Raw genomic sequence first — 23,083 nt, 5'->3', positions numbered from 1 at the left:
TCCTGGAGCTGTGCAGAGCGGGTGGCGGCGGATGTGGTGACTGGCCGATGCCTGTTCGCTGCCGCTGGAGAAATTCTGAGCCGGTAAGGCGGCCGAGGCCGGCAGGGTGAGAGTTGGATGTGAATGCGGGTGATTTGTTTCGGGATGGGAGTTGGGTGTGGTATTTGGGTCTTATTCTCGTCTTGTGTGATGAATACTGACTGGGGGTGGTTGTACGGCCTGAGCGCTCACATTTATTCATTGGTGTGTGGGTGGTGCTACGGGCCATTCAGCTACAATGCTGACCCTGAACAGCATCTGCTAGCAATATGCATGGTGGTACAGGGGATTCATGTATGATATATTACTGTAGACGAAGAAACGTGTATATTTGTGAGTTAAATGCAATGAGCATGTATTGTGGACCAGCTGGCACCAACTGTGTTTGAGACAAGCTTGTATTGTGGGCATGTGAGGTAATGGTCAGCAAGCAGGTTAGTGCCACCTGGTTGTATTGGGGACAGTTGCTAGGCATACTATGGGCTGTCTAGGTATGTCTGCCCTATGATTCGGGCAGCCCCGGGGTCTGTGCCCTAGGCGTCTGGCGGGCAGCCCCGGGGTCTGTGCCCTAGGCGTCTGGCGGGCAGCCCCGGGGTCTGTGCCCTAGGCGTCTGGCGGGCAGCCCCGGGGTCTGTGCCTGTGCCCTGGAATGTGAGAGCCCCAAAAAGAGTAGTTTGTTTAGGAAGGTCTAAAGCACTGCATTTTAGGGGTGTGTGACCTCTTTGTCAGGTACACCTGTAGAGACCATGCCACTGAAACCTGGTGGCACAATGATTAGCACCGCTGCCTCACAGCAGGGCACCATCTGAGTGGAGTTTGTTCTCTGTGTTTGTGTGGGTTTCACCCGACAGTCTTGTACCAAAATAGGGAAATTGGATGCTTACAATATGACTGATGTGACTGAGTTCTCTGTACAGCGCTGCGGAATTAATGGCGCTATATAAATAAATGGTAATAAAATATCTATCTATATTTGTGCTTCTGTGGTATTGTGGAGAATTTAGAATGTAAGATCCAATGGGGCAAGGACTGATGTGAATGATGAAATATTCTCTGTAAAGTTCTATGTAATATAATTTATAGTACAAATAAACAATACCTTCCAGTATAAACAATCCTTTTTGAGTTCTCATGTTCCTGAGTACAGTTTGCAATCCTTCCTGTTGCCATTGTATCATGGGCTGGGCCCTTAGTGTATTGTGGGCATCCAGGTGGTTTCAAGCATGGCACCTTGGTTGCTGCCACTCATTTCTAAGGGATCTGTTTTCTGCAATACTGTTCTTGAATACCTTCTCGACTTTAAAGCATCAACTAGTATAGGTATTTAATGCTCCTTTGGACTGAAACGTTGTCATAGTGAAGGATACTGATACCTGAGGTCATGCATAAAACTGCTCACCAAATAGTGTTGGTCGGAACAATGGATAAGTAAAAACTAATGCACATTACATGTAGAATAACTAGTTATTACATTTGAGGATTTTGTACAAAGTTATACTCTTCCACACAGGTGCTCCTTTTGTCCCTTATAACATCTGCAATTATTAGATTGCAGTTGTGTGCTGCCTTCACTGACTGCCTGGAAGGGGAGAGCGCTTGCAATTAGAACTTGGTGGGAGATTCAAATTTATGTTCACTTGGGAAATAGTGAAAGTGACTTCTGATTGGATGTCAGTCCATACAGGCGTAACATTTAGTACAGGCATGTCAAGCACAAAACCCCAATTGGGCCAAATAAGCAAAGTCTAAGATTTTGTGAGCCGAAAGAAAAAGTCTCATGCAATTTTGTAAGGTGTATTATTAAGGCAAAACAAAAGTTTAATGTTTTCTTCCCGATGCTTAACACTGCGCCCTCTATGCTGCTTTTGCTCCCCTTCACTTGTCTCCCCTGTTTCACACTGTGCCCTCCATCATGCTACTTTTGCTCCCCTTCACTTACCTTTCTATTTCTCTTTCTTCTCTTCTGTCTTCTCTTCTTTCTTCTTCTTGTGTCTGCTCTCTGTGCACTCCTCACTGCACATGTTTGGAGTGATGACCTCACGCCCAGCATTCAGTGTGAGGGAAGGAGGGCGTGGCAGTGTCTGGTATTTTCTTTTTCTGTTTCTTGGTGGCGCTGCCAACACTATGCGTTTGGGCCACGAGCTTGACACCCCTGATTTAGTACACACCCAGTACAAACTTTTGAACTGTTTAGTAGAGATCACAGATTTCTCTGCTGTCAGCATTGCAGGGCTTGTGTCTTATTGGCAGGGGTTGTACCAATGTGAATTAGTTTATTATTGGGGGGGGGGTTCAGCATTTTTTTTGTTTTTGTTTGTCTGGGCTCCTCCTTGTTGCATTGAGCCGGACATGACTGACACACACTGTGGTTATTATGCAGGCGCTTCTTTGCATCGTTATCTAAGCACCAGTTTTCCTGAATGACCTGTCACCATTTGGCAAGAAATCAGTTTTCTTTTTTTAGTAATAACCTGCCTACAATACAGTATTACAGCTGCTATTGATGTTCTACAGAAAAGTAATGCTCTGTTTTTATAATGCCTTGTGTCCATGGGCCTAATTCATTAAGAGGAAAGTAAAGCAAAACCATGTTGCTTTGGAGGGGGGGTCAATTTAAAATGTGGGGACAGATTTATAGTTGATAGGGCATGGTCTAAATCAACTTTAAATTTCAGTGTAAAAATAAAGCTATCACGTATTTGTGTGCTACATGAAAAAGCAGCCAGTATTTAACTTATATGCAAAATAATACTCATTTGCACCCCTTGCATTGCAACATGGTTTTGTCCAGAGACTTGAGCAATAAGACTCAATTTTTTGCTTAACTTTCCTTAATGAATCAGGCCCATTAAGACAAGTCCTCCAATGTGACCTTTAGTAAAACTTTAAGCAATGATAATTACTTCCATATTGAATAATATTGGCTCAGTATTAGATTTCCAATGTAATACAGAAAACATAAGTGTGGGTAATATATTAAAAACACAAACCACACCATTTATTAAGGTATGTAGGCTTTTGTGTCACATGTCCTTCAACTGCACACGCAAGCATCAATCCTATCATCCAATTGGTTTATATAGAAATGTTATAATATCCATGTCTGTGGTTGATAATGGATTAAATACAAGAAATTATAGATGGCCAAAGTGGTAATAAGATGTGTGTATTGTAATTCTTTGTTTACAGCAATCTTACAGGTATCCTACATTGTGTGTTCAGTACAAATGTCTTTCTGCTCAATAATCGTAATGTGTGTAAAGCAACGATAGATGCATAAGTGGTCGTCTTTACACAGATTGGTTCCCTGTTGGCTTGATAGTAGTAATGGAACAAATATTGTTTACACTTTTCATAGACATCTGATAGCACTTATAGTCGGCTCAATCATCCGACATACGACCGCTCGTTCAAAAGTCGGGTCAGTGTGTGCAGTGACACGATGGTTGAAAGTCTGCCCAAATGTACGATTGTCGCCTCATTTGGTTGGTCGTACCATTTAATATTTTCGTTCCAATCTCGTTTCGCTGTGTAGTGTGTATAAACTTCCGACCGATCCACAACAGTGAGTATGAAATTACAGTCATTGCTCACGACAACATGGCTGTAAAAAGTCGCTAAAAGGACGTCCGCTCTTCCCTTTATCGTCCTAAACAAGGCTAGTGTGTATGCAGTCCATGGACCGAGCGATCGGACCATCGATCGCATGTAAAATCGCACGGCATAAAAAGTTGGTCGAAATTTCTGTAGTGTGTACTCAGCTTAAGGCAACTATTTAGCTGAAAAGATTGAAGCAAACACCTTGAGTACACATTTGTGACATCTCATTGTATGGTTATGTCTTACTTTGACAGGTGGGATGACACATCCGTTCTCACTGAACTAATAAAAGGAACAAAAGAAGAAAATGGCATTCGTACCACCAACAGGGCCCACTGTGGTCGACCAGACCACCCTAATGAAAAAATACCTCCAGTTTGTGGCTGCACTAACAGATGTCAACACACGTATGTATCCAGAAAAAGCTTTCCGAGGGAAGGGGGGGACAAGATGAGTGTGCTGTGTACAAGCCCTTGTTTTCTGCATGCAGGTAGTGGGAAGACGGTTAAAACACAAACTAATCTTTGCGTTTTGTCCTCACGTTACCACATCTCAAAGCTTCCCTGCAGCTTAGTGTACTCTGTAATTGATGAGCATTCCCATAGAATTCCATTGTAGTTTACTGAGTGTTAACGCTTCAGAATGCTGCAGGCAATGCCCAGATTGTCAGATTTTTTTAACTAAACAATGTTAACACACATTTATTAGGATTTAATGATTGTTATATGCCTAAAATGAACACCTGAGCATGCAATGAATAAAACAGATAATGTCTGGTGCACTGTTCTTTTTTTGTTTTCTTAACAATTTTTAATTTGTTTAAATATTTCAGCGGATGAAACAAAGTTGAAAATGATGCAGGAAGTCAGTGAGAACTTTGAGGTATGTGTATAAGGCTCTTTTTGGAGCCACAAATTCAGCAATATTGGTGTCACGTGAGATATCGCCATATATATATATATATATATATATATATATATATATATATATATATATATATATATCCATCTTATTGATACAATTATCTGCGGTTACCCTTTATGATGCCAGTGCTTTAGGTATATAGTCTGGAAATCAGACAAGCACTAAGAGACTCCATTTTTACACTTCTTGTTTACATTTAAGGATTTTAACAGCAAAATGATGAAAATATCAGTCTTGAGCCCACAAAATGTGACGTGTGTTTTGTGAGTGACAGGTGTGTGTGTGTGTGTGTGTGTGTGTCTGCGCTGCATGTGTGTTAATAGGTCACATTGGGTGCTGAGAGTAAAACTGATAAGATCTGATTGCTGTAACTTTGTGTCACTGTATTGTTTTCTCACAAACTTAATTTGCAGAAATGTTTTTACATATTTGCAGCATCTGAAAATAGATGTTTCTATTTCTGAGATATTGGGACCTATGTACTTTGTGAACACGTAGCTGATTATGTGTTTGGTACCTTTCAATGTATTTTTTTTTTTTGTTTCCTCTTAGAATGTGACCACCTCAGCCCAGTATTCCACCTTCCTGGAGCACATCATCCCACGTTTCCTCACGTTCCTACAAGATGGGGAAGTACAGTTCCTTCAGGAGAAACCTGCTCAGGTATCAGTATTGTACATAAGGACAGGCAGCGCTACACCCCTGCTGCCTTGTCAGGCAGTCGGGGTGTGTCTTGTACCTTTAACGAAATAATGCAAACATTGCACATTTGTTGGAGGATATATTTACTGATGGAAACATTGTAGATTTAGTGGAGGACATATTTAGTGATGGAAACATTGCACATTTGTTGGAGGATATATTTACTGATGGAAACATTGCACATTTGTTGGAGGACATATTTACTGATGGAAACATTGCACATTTGTTGGAGGACATATTTACTGATGGAAACATTGCACATTTGTTGGAGGACATATTTACTGATGGAAACATTGCACATTTGTTGGAGGACATATTTACTGATGGAAACATTGCACATTTGTTGGAGGACATATTTACTGATGGAAACATTGCACATTTGTTGGAGGACATATTTACTGATGGAAACATTGCACATTTGTTGGAGGATATATTTACTGATGGAAACATTGCACATTTGTTGGAGGATATATTTACTGATGGAAACATTGCACATTTGTTGGAGGACATATTTACTGATAGAAACGTTGTAGATTTGGTGAAGGACATATTTATGATGGAACGTTTCCATTTCTTGTTTCTCTGTTAGTGTATAAAAGGATTGAATAGCTTGTGTTATATATTTTGGATTGTTTGACCTCTTGTTTGAGACTTATCTATTACCATGTATGCCCAAATCAAAGTTTTTATTTATAAGGCATTTCTAAGTATGTTGTAGCAACTGTTGCTGTTGTCTATATGGATAGAGACCGTTTTTATGAGTATGTACATGCAGGTGAAAGGAATGTGGTGTCTGTGTTCTCTATCCAAACCTAAAATGCCTAATTCTTACACAGCACAATTTAATGATTTAAAAGCAAAAATAGGTTTTCTCTTGAGCCTTCAAAATGTGATTTACATACGTGTTGTGTGTCTCAAGAATTCATATTGGGTGCGGAGTGTAAAACTGATTTGCTGCAACTTTGTTTCAGTGTTCCCCCCCTTGGTTGTGCGCTATGATTTTGATATTTTACAGTATTAGAATATATTAGAGTTGTCCAAGTTTTTTCATTAAAATGAGCATATGAAATAAAAAAATAAAGAAATCTTAAAATAGTCATGCACATGTTCTCTGATGCCCTTCATGAAATAAAAATCCCAAAAGTGCTTTACTTAGCATGTCTGCCCTGTAGATGGCACCAATTAGTATTTTGAAAAATCAACAAAGTTGGAGAACATACTAACTAAAAATATTCAAGTTATTATTTAAACCCAAGCAATTTATGACTCTGATTACAACCAGATGTTTTCTACCATTCTGTGTAGTACAAAGAAAAAAACAAAAACGCCAGTGTATTTTCTGATTCATGTAAAATTCTTGTGCAACAAATTTTTATAGTCCCTTTTTTTTTTTCTTATTCTTCCAGCAACTACGGAAACTGGTCCTAGAAATAATCCACCGAATCCCTACCAATGAACACCTGCGACCACACACCAAAAACGTTCTGTCCGTCATGTTCCGCTTCCTGGAGGTATTGTCACTATATTTAAACACAATGTAGTGTATTCAGTCATTTCTTAGTGCTGTAAAATAATTTCCAACCCTTTTTTGTCCTTCTTGAAGACTGAGAACGAGGAGAACGTCCTGATCTGTCTGAGAATCATCATTGAGCTACACAAGCAGTTCCGGCCGCCTATTACACAAGAGGTAAACTGCTTTGTCCACTGAGTCAGAAATGAAGGTGTCGTTGCTTTGTCACTGCATTAACATATACAACATTTTATATCTCGTGAGCACTCGCTGATATTCATAGGATGTTTTCAGTGGAATTGGCAGTTGATTTATTTGATTCTTTAAATCTGTTTTAGATTCACCATTTTCTAGACTTTGTGAGACAGATTTATAAAGAGCTTCCAAAGGTCGTGGTAAGTATGTGGATATTCACTTGCAATTATCCTGCTTATAACCTGTTTAATTGTTACAGGACTTCTATAAGATTCCTGATGAGCTTTCCAGTGCTCTACTTGTCACTGACCAGTTCTAATAAGGGTGTTGTACATTTTTTTGTAAGCAGCTGTTTAAATAATTTAAGTCACAACATCACTGACTACTAAGGATTATAGCAAGATTTATTCAGAATCCATCATCTGCAGGTTGTGTCCCTTCCAATAGAATCTGATGTACTAATTTGTCATTTTAATTTTGTTTTTAAACTTTAACAATGATTTTAGAAGGGGTTTGGCGGGCAATGAGACATATGCCCCCCTAGAGGGCCATCTACATGGGTCACTGGGCCACCAGTATTTTTTTCTTATTTTCCCAAAAGGCTGCTGAGCAGAGTCTCGACCCTCCCTGGGCTAAATTTTGTCAGCCAGCCTGATTTTAAAATTTAAGTCTGTTTCAAGGATTGTTTTGTGGAGATTTTCCCTCGTGCTAGATCCATGTAATATATTTTTAATGTGTTTCATTTTCTTAAACTCATCCAAAATAAAAGGAAAAGTTGGCGTTACTCCACCTCCTGTACGGGGTACAGACAATGTTTCACCCCGCTAGGAGGCAGGACACTGGAAACAGATAGACTCCTCCTCCCGTGATTCTATTGCTCCTCCTCATTTCAGGGCCCAGTGCCCTGCATAGGAGCCCTTATTTGCATTGACTTATGTGACCTACTTATTCTTTTTCGGTCTTCAAGTTGTGTTGATGGAAGGGGATTTATTGCACATCAGTGGAATATCTGAAGCTATTTAGACAGATAAACAACCAAAGAGGGCACAGATTCTTCACCTAATCCTTTACTATATTCTACCCGTTGCATCTGTGTAATCACAAACTCTGACTTCTAGGGGTGTTCTATATGCTGGATAGACCAGAAGTGTTCCAGTGCATTTCTACATTAGCCTGGTTGTATCTGTGCCTTTATCAATAGGAGACTTTATACACCGTTTTCACTGTGGTTCCCTCTCTATAATGAGTTTTGGGAAAGATAAAATGAATATATTTTTTTTGATTGCTAAAGAAGCCCTTTTTCATTCTAATCCAAGAACCGCTACTTTGAGAACCCACCAGTGATCCCCGAAAACACCGTTCCTGCTCCTGAAATGGTCGGCATGATATCCACAATTGTAGTCAAAGTGAACCCGGAGCGGGATGACAGTGAAACTAGAACGGTAAGCAATACGGATGCAAGGACCGCGATCTACTCTCTCAAGTGCTTCTGTTAAAATATGAAAGTCAATAGTGCAAATGTAAGATGTATGCGTGCAAAAATAATGACTTTACTTTTCTGTGTATAGTGACAGTGTGTGTGTGTGTGTGTATATGTATGTATACATGTGTATGTAGGTATTTGTGTGTGTGTGTGTAGAGATATATATATATATATATATATATATATAAATATATATATATATATATATATATATATATATATACATACACTCATGGCCTGCTCCTTTCTTCTTCTTGCAGCATACAATCATCCCAAAGGGATCCCTCTCCCTTAAGGTGCTGGCGGAGCTGCCAATAATAGTTGTACTCATGTACCAGGTAAGGCAGATCCTCAGTAGATTACTACCAGAAAGTTTGTGTCATTGTAAACAGAATCTATTTAAAGGCAAATTATGATCGGTGTACATTGTTTAGAATGTTCTAAAAATCCACATGAATGGTGTCATTATTTGATTACATAAAGTGTATAGTTTTGATTACGTATTGTATTATTATTATTATATTCCTCCCTTCAAGGTGTATTCTAGTAATCTGTTTGCTATGGTATCAAGCCGTGATGCTCAAAGGAGTTTTGACTCCAAGGGGCATATTCAATTGTTAGAATATCCCGCCGCGTAAAAACTACTACCATTATTACGGTAATAGTTAGCTGGATTTCATCTCTGGGAGCTGCGAGCTGAAATCCAGCGAGAAAACTACCGTAATAACGGTTTTCACGTGCACTATTACCGTAATAACGGTAATAGTGCGCCGAACGCGAGATTTTTGGCGTTTCCGCCGACAATTGAATATGCCCCTAAGTATCAGTGTGAAACTAAAACTTCCATGTGCGGTAAATATTTTCAGATATTTCAATACTAATAATTGGTAATACTAGTTTCATTCATAATTCTAAATTGTGCTGTAAAGCAATAGGTGATAACAGAAATGCTTAAATATGATAATTGTTCTACTTTTGGGTCCACTTAAAAGTCCACATTTAGGTAATTCTATTATCGAGGCAGATTTGTTTTTTTGATTGCCGTCAATATGAAAACAGAGCTGCTGTAACTTATCTGTTACAAGTTAACCCGTGCATGATACTCATGCATTCTAGTCAAATCAAGCTACTTAAGGTGTTAAAAAGGTTCTTGTCATGCATTTGGGGCTAGGCCAGGCCTCCTCAGGGGAAGAGCGTTACTTCCCGACGTAAGCGCCCTTTTTTAACGTGGTTTTGTCCACACGTCACCACCTCGTCATTCTTCTCCATCACCTCATCCTTCATCTTCATCGCCACATCTTTAATCTCCATCGTCTTACTGTTCTAAAACCTCTCGATACACAACGTTTCTGCTAAACACCTTATCGCTGTGCTCAATCAGTCTTCCTTGAAGGGCAGTATTCATAACCTGCACTTTCACATCACTGCTTCTCCGTACTCGTGAAAATGCGACATACAATTGTCCATGACCAAACACAGGCTCTGGTAAATAAATACCCACACGGTCATGTGTTTGACCCTGTGACTTGTTAATGGACATGGCAAATGCCGCCTTGAAAGGGAATTGCCGCCATCTTAGCTTAAACGGCAGTCCTGTTTTAGTTTGAGCCCTCAACTCGTAAATTTAGCCTTTACTACCCCTGCCATGGGGGGAAGGGGGGATGATGGAAGTTAACTGACTTCGCTATTATAATTTTTTTGTCAAATAATGTCAGTATACCAAATTTCAGGTCAATTGGATGAGCCCTTTCTGAGAAAATAGTTTTTTCCACACACACACACACACACACACACACACTAACACGCCGCTAGGCTTATATATATTAGATAGCAACCAAGGTCAACAAAAGTAAATGTATCTGCCTCAAAAACTGCATTTTATAAACGTGGAGTTCCCCTTTAAGGATATGACCACATACACATGGATTGCTGGGATGGATGTTAGCATGAAATGTATGTTTTCCTACAGCTTTGTATAAGGGTTTCTGTAACGGCATTTATGTTAAGTATGGCATTGGAAAGGTGTGGGTTAACCTTTGAAAGCTCACTTTAGTATTTTGTGTTTTGCTGAATACATGTTGATTTTGAAACATTTTGTACTTTTTTTTTTATTTTTCTACAGCTGTACAAATTAAACATTCACAATGTGGTGTCAGAATTTGTACCGTTGATAATGAACACAATTGTTACCCAGGTTTCCACCAATGCCAGGTACGTATGCATGTTCACTTTTCTTTTGTTAGTGTAATGTACAGAAATAAAAATGTTACTACAATGGATGCTTAGACTCTGCAATAGTTGCTCGGTAAGGATCCATACAGACACTTTCTGGACATCGTAATCTTTCTGGTATATTTTCCTTTTATTTATGTATTTCTAACAATAGCATTAGTGGAATTTGACACAATTAACCTCATGGTACAGGTTAAAGTTTTATGCTCGATGCTCATTAATCATTTACTCACATTTTCTGGGCCAGATATACTGATTTGAGTTCCTGTGCAAAGTTTAATACATATTATTATTATTAGCATAAGTATGACTTTTTTATGAGTGACTTATTTCTATGATGCCATTGTCTGAGCAGGGTACATCATATACCAAATTAAAGGTCTTAGGGGTAAATTTATCAAGCTACAGCGGCGGTTCCCAAAGTGTGCGCCGCGGCTCCCAGGGGTGCCGCGGCGCTGTTACTGGGGTGCCGCGGGCCAGCCAAAAAAAAAGAAAGAAAACAGAAACTTACCAATCCGCACGGCGCCGGGACCCAGCAGCCTCCTCTCTCCTGCAGCTGTCACTGACGTCATTCAGTGACAGCTGCGGGAGAGAGGAGGCTGCTGGGTCCCGGCGCCGCGTGGATTGGTAAGTTTCTGTTTTCTTTCTTTTTTTTTTTTTTTGCCTGGCGTGGGGCAGAGGAGGAGGAGGACAGATGGCAAAGAGGGAGGACAGAGGGCAGAGGAGGAGGGGGACAGAGGGCAGACCGAGGGCAAAGAAGGAGGACAGAGGGCAGAGGAGAAGGGGGACAGAGGGCAGACCAGGAGGACAGAGGGCAGAGGAGAAGGGGGACAGAGGGCAGACCAGGAGGACAGAGGGCAGAGGAGAAGGGGGACAGAGGGCAGACCAGGAGGACAGATGGCAGAGGAGGAGGGGGACAGAGGGCAGACCAGGAGGACAGAGAGCAGAGGAGGAGGACAGATGGCAGACCAAGAGGACAGAGAGCAGAGGAGGGGGACAGAGGGCAGAGGAGGGGGACAGAGGGCAGAGGAGGGGGACAGAGGGCAGACCAGGAGGACAGAGGGCAGAGTAGGAGGGCAGAGGAGGGGGACATATGGCAGAGGAGGAGGACAGAGGAGGGGGAGAGAGGGCAGAGGAGGGGGACATCGTGAGAGATGGCAGAGGAGGGGCCAGCGTGACAGAGGGCAGAGGAGGGGGCCAGCGTAACAGAGGGGGCAACATGAGAGAGGGCAGTGTGCCTGGATGCAGAGGGGGCAGTGTGCCTGGATGCAGGGGGCATTTTTGCATACAACTAAATAAGTATTTCTGTCGTGACCTAAATACTTATTACAACTTTTTGACCCAACTACCTCTAAAACAGGACTGTTCAGTCATTATTTTGGAGGGGTGCCTTGAAAAAATTTGGAGACTCTAAGGGTGCCGCGAACTGCAAAAGTTTGGGAACCACTGAGCTACAGGTTTGAAAAAGTGGAGATGTTACCTATAGCAACCAATCAGATTCTAGCTGTCATTTTGCAGAATGTCCTCAATAAATAACTAGAATCAGATTGGTTGCTATAGGCAACATCTCCACTTTTTCAAACTCGCAGCTTGATAAATTTACCCCTCGGTCTGTAGATTTGCAGAAAAATATTGTCCATTTGCAACAATGCATTGCCATTGTCCTCTGGAAAATGTGACAGTTGGTGAACTCTCCCTGTGCACCTGCTGGGTGATCTGGAGCATGTGACTTGCTGGGAAGTCTGGAAACTGTCACAGTTCTTTGCAGCCACATATATGAGCGCGTCTTGTGGGGGGCCATGCCCAGCAATGTAACTTTGATGAAGGAAGTAATGCATATATTGTAGTGTGTAAAGAAATTCTTTCGTTCATTTAATATAGTGATCCATAATATAGTTATTTGCTCATTATACTCCTTTCTTAAAATTTTACTTGTAATGTACTTTATTAAAAAGTTGATTTCTGTTCAAGTAATTTACTCATTACATTTCAGTTTAATTACCGCTGGGTTTCTCTAGTTAATAATAATAATAATAATATAATATTATTATTATTATTAAGGTTCCACAATTGTTCAGCAGCGCCTAACATTTTATTTAATGCTGCACATAGGTAATGTTATACATGTATATTGTATCAATCACTTGAATGCATATTATTACTGATGGTACATTTTAATGGTTGATTGAGTTTGTTTTTTTATTTTAATATAGGCAACACAAGCTGTACAATAAAGAACTCTACGCTGACTTCATCGCAGCCCAGATAAAAACGTTGTCATTTTTGGCTTACATCATTAGAATCTATCAGGTACGTTGTATAATTATAAGCCACCTCCTCTTGGAATGTGTGGATTTGTCTTTGTTCTTTATAAACGGGTGTGTGTTTAACTACTCCATTGTTGCTTTTTTGTACAGGACACGGTAGCGAAGCATTCCCAGCAAATGGTTAAAGGCATGCTGCAACTTTTAACCAACTGCCCCCCTGAAACGGCCCACCTCCGGAAAGAACTGCTCATTGCCGCCAAGCACATTCTCAGTACGGATTTAAGAAGCCGTATGTACCTGATTGATGACTGCACATTAGTAAATGTGGTGGCCCATCTTCTTACTTAGTGTGACTTCCCCTATAGAGGATATAATGCACTTGTAATGATGTGAAACAATATACTGGTATGTTTACTATCTGTTGCAGCGCACCTGTCACTTAAATGCACTTTATGCTGCCAGTTTGTGAATTGAACACCTTATCTTAAGAACCTACGAGTTCACTAGGATCGGTGACATCACCGAGGCACAAGTCCCGTTGTGTTTAACACCATTACAAGGGTTTCATTACTTGCTGAGGTTACACAAGACACCTTGATGGTTTTAAAGTAGGCTCTTTCCTGTGATTTCAGAATTTATCCCCTGCATGGACAAGCTGTTTGATGAATCTATCCTGATTGGCTCTGGATATACAGCCCGGGAGACTCTCCGGTATGAGTTTAACATTGACCAATACATTAACCCTAAATGAGATTTATAGTGTGTGTGTAGTATGTATATGTTTACGTGTATTTATAAAGTGATGCACTGTAATACAATGTATCTTTTTTATATTTAAATTATACATGGGTTCAAATATGGGATAGATGTTTGCACAGAAATCTCAACTTTGTCATGTTGGAAGGAATAAAGCCCAGTTACAGCTCCAGATGTTGGAGTAGGCGCTTTGACCCTTTCCCTCACTTCCCAATTGCATTGCACTGTGCTGCATAAGAATAACTACCTGTGTTATTAGTTACCTGATATCTGTAGCTGCGAGTATGACTCCTTCAGTGAGTACAGCAGATATAGTCACCCACTGAGGACTGACTGCTGGGCAAGATTTGTAATTGTGTCCGCTTACATCCAAATAAACACAATAAGCCATTCACAATTTCACAAACAAAAAGAGAAAAATAATTGAATGTCATAACAAAACAAAAATACAATGCATGAATCCATACTAAATGTTTGTATCAAACCTACATAATATAAAAGTTTAGTAGCTAGATTAGTTACTTGGAAAATGAACTGCCTATGTGCTTTCAGATTTATATATGGATTGGTGGTTTTAAAAGTTTGATCACTAGGCCCCCTGTTGGATGAGGAGTGGTCCCATATGCTTAAAAGTTTCGGCAATGCCACATGCTGCCTTTGCTACCAACAAAATCCACTTATATGTACTGCACAGAGTGTTTCTTACCCCCGCTGGTCTGTATCGTAGGGTTTGAAGGAGTAACCTATCATGTCCAAAATGTTGCTCCCTATCTGATTATTTCTGGCATATGATATGGAATTGCCCGGTTGTAAATACTTTTTTGGTCAGAAGTCTGTGAATTTGTTCTTAACACTATTCTCTTTTGTTTGGAAAAAAACAATTAAAAAAATGTATCTGATTTAAAAAAAAAAGAAAGAAAAAAGTTTGATCATTGACTCTCACTTACTTTGCCCACAGGCCTCTGGCATATAGCACCTTAGCAGACCTTGTACATCACGTCCGACAGCATCTTCCACTGAATGACTTGTCACTCGCTGTTCAGCTCTTTGCCAAAAACATTGACGATGAATCGATACCTAGCAGCATCCAGACTATGTCCTGCAAGCTTCTGCTCAACCTGGTGGATTGTATCCGCTCAAAGAGTGAACAGGAGAACGGGAACGGGCGCGATATTCTAATGAGAATGTTGGAGGTAAAGAACGTGTGTTCTTAATGTAGTTGTGCACGCTTTTATACAGGACATAATAGGACATAAAGCCGATGTTGATATTCAAGACAATATTAAGCCTTGTTTTACTCTATAATGAGCCAATTTCATATTGCATGTTTACAAACCTCTACAATGCTGAGTTGTTTATTTTTATCTCTTACCTCTTATTGCTTCCTTTAGGTATTTGTTCTAAAATTCCACACCATTGCCCGCTACCAGTTATCTGCCATTTTTAAAAAGTGTAAGCCCCAGTCTGAACTTTGTACAGCGGATGCCATTCTAGCCAGTGTCCCTCCAGCCAATCCTGCCAACGCTTTGCCTGCTGCCCCCTCCACCCCTCTTACCCAGGTTCCTCTCATGGTGTTTGACAAACAAGGGGAGAAAGACAAAGAGGACAAGCAAACCTTCCAGGTGACAGACTGCCGGAGCTTGGTCAAGACCTTGGTGTGCGGTGTGAAGACCATAACTTGGGGTATTACATCATGCAAAGCACCTGGAGGTGATCTATACGTACTTAAACCGTAATATAAATGTGTTCACTGCCTGATTTTTGTTTTCTATTAACATACTTTTATTTTGCAGAAGCCCAGTTTGTCCCTAACAAGCAACTGCAACCCAAAGAGACCCAGATTTATATCAAGCTTGTGAAATATGCCATGCAAGCGCTGGACATATACCAGGTACCTTTTGTACATCTAGAACTTGACCTTAGAAGGGTTCTACCTACAAAACAACCTCCCCTTTCCTGCAGTAGTAGAATGTGAGGATCCCATTCTCAGGATCCATGCAGGTGGCCAAGTAGTCTACCCTGCTGCAGCCTGTAACAGTCACTTGTCCCTTACTTACAGCTTGGAGAACTTTGAACTCCAGGCTCTGGATAATATCCACTGGAGCCGTAGTTGGCTTCCAAATAAAAAATCCAGGAGATCCTTATTTTGCTTTTAGTGCGGAGGAAATGAGGGCTAATTTATAACCAGCAGCTTCATTGTATGCCCTCCAGGTGTTGCACATCTGCTATGATTACATCAAAGTATGATACAATTTACTATATGGCAAAAATTATGAAAACGTATAATTGAATATAAAAGTGCTGTATCCTAGTATCTCTAATAAAATCCTGGAGGTGGGTTATTGCTGGAAAATGGTTCAATATTTTACACTGCCCATCTTTTAAGGGGCATTCACTGAAAGAGCTGCTGTAAATCGTTTTCTTGCTCATCTTATTAGTAATGTCAACATTCGTTCCCAGCAGTTTGCCACCCAAACAGAAATCGGATGCAACATTTCCAATTTGCAGTTTAAATGGTTGGGAAAATGTTGTGTTTTAAGAATGTAATTATTCTTGTTCTAGGTCCAGATAGCTGGGAATGGACAAACGTACATCCGAGTTGCCAACTGCCAGACTGTGCGGATGAAAGAGGAGAAGGAGGTGCTGGAGCATTTTGCTGGTGTTTTTACAATGATGAATCCATTGACCTTCAAGGAAATCTTTCAGACTACAGTTCCATATATGGTGGAGAGGATCTCCAAAAACTATGCACTTCAGGTGTGTGAATGTTGAGACTTTCTCATTGTTTTCAGGGCAATTATGAATCGCCTATTGCCCACGCCTGTACCAACTGTCAATCGGCAGGTTTTCGGTAAACCAATGCATGGTGGTAGAAGGCAAAAAACAGCTGTTCAAAAAAGTTTCAGTATTAAATAGTTTAGATTTATTATGTTTAATTTTTCTAAACACTGAACTAAGTTGTTTTCTGTTTGCTTGCGCTTTTTTTTTTTTTTTTTTTTGTTTCTTTTCCTTTCTTCTGACACAGGTGCAATGTATGAAACCATTGTGCATAGTTATTGTATGGATCATGCTATCACTACATACCAGTACTGACTCTTATGTTCTGACAGCCCAAGTTATACCAGCAATTACTTATGCACTAGGTTTGCACCGTGGGTTATGTTTCACTGGGAAAATAACTGATTATTCATCCTGCCTATAACATCACTCATCAATTGCTTTTGTAGTGCACTGAGGTGGGCACAAAGGTTTATGTATTAGTCATGTGTTGCTAATCCATTAGTCATGTGTTGCTAATCCATTAGTCATGTGTTGCTAATCCAGAAACAGACAAAAGCCTAATTTCTCATTCATCTTACTTGAGGCGCACTGCTAACTATGGGGTATACTGTAGATGACTTCATGCCAGATAATTTCAGGTCTCCCAGATTCCACCTTGTAAGGCACATCTAGAATTAATTCTGTCATAACCTTTTTTCACCCATATCCTGCTTCCACCGATTAGTCTCCTGGGGAATGTTTCACACAAGTCTATGGTGGTCCTTTCCTCAAGTGAAAACTATGGCCAAGCTAGTGTAGACAACTAGGATAGGGCCCATCACAATTAGCTGCTAGGAATCGCACGAGTCCCTACTTGCGACTGGTTTTGTTGGCTGTGCCATTAGGGCTGTACTTTCGCCCCAAAGCATTCAAGAGCGTTACTTGGGTGCCCTGTTTCCGAGGTCCATATACATGGGTGAAGTGGTTCCACTCAGACGACTCCCACTAGCTCAGAATATCAATCCTGCAGACCTATTCTGTGGAAGAGGTACCAATTCCCTCAGCTAGCTGTCCATTCGCCCATCCTGTTGAGGTTGTGTTTGGGACGCCCTGTGGGGGGGCACATACTGACCTACCAAGGAATGTTGGGAATGGTGTTTTGTGATCTAAGGGGCATTTATACCTAAAACACAATTTGCCTTACATAACTCCTTCTCACATATTTTATATTTAATAGTTCCCATACTTTAATAGAACTTGTGATGCTTCAGTTTGTGTTTACATTTGCTGTGCAGCTGAATAAAAGCAATTACGGCTGAGAAGAGGCTGTCGGCAATGTTTACTAGGATTACCGGATGGAAGTCTGATGTGTAGGAAAACTACTCCCTTCATGGTCACAACTTCTATTCTTAGTAACTCCCTTATAAGCCAACTTGTGTTTTAGTTTTAGTGGTTCTTATAGTTCAGTGGGATCATTAATCTTTGCTCAGGAATTATTAGACAACATTGTTGGATTTGTAGATCTCTTGTAGAATAAACAAGTGCATTGCTAACTGTTGAGACCCATATATGAAATATAAATGGTGCTTTACTACGAGGGAAAAGAAAACCCTTGCTCACAGAAATGTGACACTTGTCAGATAACCTTCTAAGGCAATTGTTGTACCATCGACATAATTATATCTTCTCCGATGTTACAACTGCTTTACATGTGGCAAACATTTGTCATGAGGGATGTTTTCTTTGTCCAGGAATGTTTAATTTGAATGCGCGTCTTGTTTTCTTAGATTGTTGCCAATTCCTTCTTGGCAAACCCCACCACGTCGGCCCTCTTTGCTACGATCCTGGTGGAGTATTTGCTGGAAAGGCTTCCAGAGATGGGTTCCAACGTGGAGCTGTCCAACTTGTACCTCAAGCTGTTCAAGCTGGTGTTTGGCTCCGTTTCTTTGTTTGCTGCAGACAACGAGCAAATGCTTAAGGTGAAAAGCTGAATCTCAAAGCATACTAGACTTTAAATTAATAAATCTGTTAAATATGTCATGCGGTTTCTCAGTATTTTCTATGTATTGTACAGTCAGTACTGGTTGATAATTGTGGCGTGACACACCATTGATATATTTCTTGATGAATCTGAATAAATATAATGCTCATTTAAATGAAAGGAAATTTATGAGTACAGTTAATGATTGAGGGAACATCATTTAAAGTAATTCTAACCTCCTATTTTGTGTGTGCAGTGTGTCTAGTACAGGGCAATGTATATGCTTGGGCATGTGTTGGTAAATACAGTTGGAATATGATGACTACCAGCCTATCTTCTGACTGCGTTAGGGGCCAGCTCACTGGAGCCCACTATGTGATTACCCAACAGCTCTGTTCAGCAGCGGTGTCAGATACTGGCTTTGTGCATTTTATAATCTTGCGCTCCAGTGTTCGAGGAGAATGTTGTTAATGACTGTAACAAATGTGTTTTCTAATCTTGCTCTTCTACAGCCCCATTTGCACAAAATTGTGAACAGCTCAATGGAGCTTGCCCAGACTGCCAAGGAACCCTACAATTATTTCTTGCTGCTCCGGGCTCTCTTCAGGTCTATTGGTGGAGGAAGTCATGATCTTCTATACCAGGAGTTTTTGCCATTGCTACCCAATCTCTTACAAGGTCAGTGATACTCCGCTTAAGCAACCCCTAGTTTTGCTTAAAGGTGTTGTCTAGTCAAGGGGAGGGGGCGATAGGAGTTGGGCCCTGTAAATTGGTTGTCCATTACTTTCTACTTATGGAAATTAATGGCATAAGAAGTCTAAATTATATTCGGTTGATGTGGGCTGACCTAGTGCTTTGAATCTTTCAACTGTCCTGAGCATTAGCTGAGGATCATGGGAGGTGTAGTTAGGCACAGCATGAATGCCAGAGAACTCCAATCCTGGCTTGTACTCTAAGCAGAAGTCACAGGGGTAGTTGCTGTCCAGTAATGTTGGACTGCTAGGACTGAAGTTGGTCTCTTCTTGTAAAACAAATTAGGAAAGACATAGGAATTGGGCTTTTTACCTTATCCATATGGCCTCATTCAGACACTTCTGTATCTCTAACACTTTTAATTTTATTTTAGGCTTGAACATGTTACAAAGTGGCCTGCACAAACAGCACATGAAGGATCTATTTGTGGAACTATGTCTCACTGTGCCTGTTCGCCTGAGTTCCCTCCTACCATACCTCCCCATGCTGATGGATCCCTTAGTGTCTGCTCTAAATGGCTCCCAGACTTTAGTAAGTCAGGGCTTGAGGACCCTGGAGCTGTGTGTGGACAACCTGCAGCCTGATTTCCTCTATGACCACATTCAGCCTGTCCGTGCTGAGCTCATGCAGGTAATGTGCATTTCTATCACTAGGGGGCAGCATTGGTGCACTAAAACCAAGGGATTTATAGCAGGGATTGTCATCATTTTCCACAAGAGTGATAACATGTTAGTCTTGTCTCCAAGTTCTCTTCAGTGGTATATTCGGTGCATTTATTGCTGGGTAATTGCAGTGTAAAATATTACCCAAGGAGTTACTGGTGAACGTAATCTGTTCGATTCATCTTAAATAGTGTGAGATGGTACAGTGCCCACAGGCTTATCACTATAAAAAGTTGTTTTGGTTTTTATTTAATGTTCAGTTTCCTGGGATTACCAGTGTATAAATACACTGGAAGGAGCTTGCATTTTCTCTTACATGTCTATGGTTCTTGTGTAGCTTTGTTGGGTATTTTCATAGGGATAGCGTGGACAATCTAGTGGTCATGGAGGCTGTATAATACATTTTAAGTATCACATCAAGCTCTATGGCCATCAGTTCTCCTGCTACTAAGACATGCCTCTACCAGGTGCAGAGAATATATGAACACCGGCATTAATATTAATCTCCTGTTTGTGAAGTGACAGCGAGCAGTTTCACACATTGGAGGATCCCTGTGGAGATTGCATGCCATAGAGTTTTGATCCAATAATAAGCCAACGATTGTTAACTTTCAGAACTCATGGCATGGCTCCAAAGTATGTCATTCAAACAAAAAGAAATCCCTATTGTTCCAGGCATTGTGGAGGACTCTGCGCAATCCATCAGACAGCATTTCCCATGTGGCGTACAGAGTTCTAGGAAAATTTGGAGGGAGCAATCGAAAAATGCTAAAAGAATCGCAAAAGCTTCAGTATGTTGTAACTGAAATACAAGGACCCAGCATTTCTGTGGAGTTTGCTGACTGCAAGGCTTCTATTCAGCTTCCAATGGAAAAGGTAACATCAGATTGTTTTTCTGCCAGCGACTTACTGTTTTCTATGTACCTTTTTTTGCTTGTTGTCAGAGTGGAAATTTTAACTAAAAATGTTTACATTGAATCTCGACTTCTAACTTCCAAACAATTCCCTGCTCTATCCTATCCCCTGGCTTCAGGTTAGCGTATGCAGCCTTCAGATTTCTATTGTAGGCCTAGACTCCAGTCTAATATGAGTTCATCAGTGATCGCTGTTTATAATTTTGTGCGTTCCAGGGCCCTGTCTTTTAAAATATTTGGGGTCCAGCTTTACTATTTCTGCGTCCCTTCATAATTAACCAAGTGATTTTGTTTATACAGCCAGTGATGGGAGGGGGGGATATATTATATATTATACAGCCAACGATACAGATAAAGGACAGCTGGTGGGGGGGGGGGGGTATATTATACAGGCAGCGATACATGTATAGGACAGCTGGGGGGGTATATTGTATATTATATAACCAGTGATACAGGTATAGGACAGCTGGGGAGTATATTATATATTATATAGCCAGTGGTATAGGACAGGTTTGTGGTATATTATACTTGACTGACTGTTGTGTGAGCCATGGCACAGTGGTCCCTCCGGCTACTGGGTTTTGGCTCCTGAAGCATGTGTTGTATTTACATGTTACACTGATGGTGGGTGGAATTGGATAACCTTTAGTAATTAATGCAGATACAGAAAGTGCGCAATGAATCACGGAATATTATTCATATCGTAAATATTTCCAATAAAAGTACTTGGTTATATATTGAGACTGTGCGAATAATCAATGCATAATAGTCCAATAAAATTAAGACAAAAATGCTTGGAAAATATTTTTTTCAAAATGAATGTGTACTACAGATATGCAGCATTGGACTGTACTTGTATAAAAATCCTCTACAAGTGGTACTCCGTTCCGATCTGGAGTTTGTATATTTAAATCACAGCTTTGTGGCAAACACTGAAGAGGTCATGCATTAAGTAACTAGAGAGCGTGTAATGAGTTTCATTCACTTACATGATCTTGTTTTCTTCAGTGGTGCATACAGTTTATCGAATGCCTCTGCTGCCCCCAACTTGCTGCAGTACCGCTACTCCCCTCCCCGTTGGCCTGTACCATTCCCCTCTTGGTATTTCTGGGGCATGGCTGCTACTTATACTGGCACCTCTCTCTCTGTGCGCATGAGCTGCGGGACCTGATAGTTTTTTTGTTTTTCTTTAAAACTGTGTTGATGCGATCACTACTTAATCTGTAGGGCTACTCAGAAGAGGAGTTATGGGTCAAAGCCTCTAATGTATTTCATGAGACCTTCCAAGCCTGGCTCTAACACTAAATTGTATAAAAGGCCATGAGATGATTTTTTAGAAAATAGCCTCAATCTTTTGAAAGTGATGCTTTCCACCAAGTAGATGATAAATGGCCAATTTTTTGGAGATGTACATCTTGTAAAAACCTTTTTCATTTTAAATTTTTATATATATATATAATATAATAAAAAAAAAAAATAAAAAAAAAAAATATATATATATATATATTATACACACACACATAAAATAAGACGCTATAGATACCATAGCCTTGCTGGTCTCTGTTTGAAATTAGTCTCCACCGGTTGCCTCGGTAAGGCATCATGGAGACATTATTTCCTAAGTGGATCATCCACTTCTAGCCTAAATTACTTTTGTTAAATTGTCATAATGTTTCCTAGGAAAAAATAATTAAGGCTATAACTTTGTGTTTATTGTGTTTGCATGAAATAATCTATTTCTGTTTTATTTGGCGTTGGCATTTCAGGACTGTAAACTCCATTGCTTTACATTAGCACCCCCTTTGAAGGGAACCTCAACTTATGGCTGCAGTTTCACTGTACATTTACCACTAGCTCCCTGTGCACTAAGCTGCCCCTTTACCTGAATCCAGGATAAGTTTGTGCTGTGAGCTTGCAGCAGACTCCTATAGAGATCAATAGAAGCGATCGGGAGGGGGGATTTCTGTTGTACGCAGGGGGAGGGGCAGGTGCAATGCTGGGGAGGTGTCTAAAGTGAACTACTCGTTTAACAAGATTAAAGTGCTGTAAGACTGGCTTATATTTCTTTAGGGTCTATCATTTAGCAGTGAGTATATTTTTAATGATGAGTTCTTGGGAAAGGGACCTTATTTTTCATTCATTTCAAACCTTTCTCCTCTTCTGCCAACTTGTGTTGTTTAGATTTGTATTTGTTTATGATACGGCTTGAAAATGAAAACAAAAACGTTAATTTTATAATTTTATGTTGTAAGTGAAAGTTTATTATTTGTTAAATAATTTAAAAGGTTGTTTACCTCTGTGTGTA

The 23,083-nt window shown here is 40.4% G+C and overlaps 1 protein-coding gene across 6 annotated transcripts in view; it reads left to right on the top strand.

Moving 5' to 3' along the window:
* Nucleotides 1-23,083, top strand: part of TRRAP (transformation/transcription domain associated protein) — a 112,307-nt gene continuing 89,224 nt past the window's right edge. For 2 of the 6 annotated variants that reach the window (XM_075179653.1, XM_075179652.1), the window contains exons 1-21: nt 1-83; nt 3,894-4,046; nt 4,472-4,521; nt 5,116-5,226; nt 6,672-6,776; nt 6,869-6,952; nt 7,114-7,170; nt 8,287-8,412; nt 8,714-8,791; nt 10,576-10,664; nt 12,899-12,995; nt 13,103-13,241; nt 13,585-13,663; nt 14,667-14,901; nt 15,100-15,418; nt 15,502-15,599; nt 16,271-16,465; nt 18,256-18,447; nt 18,962-19,127; nt 19,576-19,832; nt 20,540-20,740. In XM_075179653.1, coding sequence (XP_075035754.1) covers nt 3,947-4,046; nt 4,472-4,521; nt 5,116-5,226; nt 6,672-6,776; nt 6,869-6,952; nt 7,114-7,170; nt 8,287-8,412; nt 8,714-8,791; nt 10,576-10,664; nt 12,899-12,995; nt 13,103-13,241; nt 13,585-13,663; nt 14,667-14,901; nt 15,100-15,418; nt 15,502-15,599; nt 16,271-16,465; nt 18,256-18,447; nt 18,962-19,127; nt 19,576-19,832; nt 20,540-20,740 — 2,778 coding nt within the window. In that variant the 5' untranslated portion in view covers nt 1-83; nt 3,894-3,946. Of the gene's footprint in view, nt 107-3,893; nt 4,047-4,471; nt 4,522-5,115; nt 5,227-6,671; nt 6,777-6,868; nt 6,953-7,113; nt 7,171-8,286; nt 8,413-8,713; nt 8,792-10,575; nt 10,665-12,898; nt 12,996-13,102; nt 13,242-13,584; nt 13,664-14,666; nt 14,902-15,099; nt 15,419-15,501; nt 15,600-16,270; nt 16,466-18,255; nt 18,448-18,961; nt 19,128-19,575; nt 19,833-20,479; nt 20,741-23,083 lie in introns of all 6 variants that reach the window. The other 4 variants (XM_075179651.1, XM_075179648.1, XM_075179650.1 and 1 more) reach the window with 3 other exon arrangements.

The sequence above is a fragment of the Mixophyes fleayi genome, chromosome 7 (assembly GCF_038048845.1).
Source record: "Mixophyes fleayi isolate aMixFle1 chromosome 7, aMixFle1.hap1, whole genome shotgun sequence".
Classification (NCBI taxonomy): domain Eukaryota; kingdom Metazoa; phylum Chordata; class Amphibia; order Anura; family Limnodynastidae; genus Mixophyes; species Mixophyes fleayi.
The sequence above is the reverse complement of the archived record's forward strand: the minus strand, read 5'-3'. Positions and strand labels throughout refer to the sequence as shown.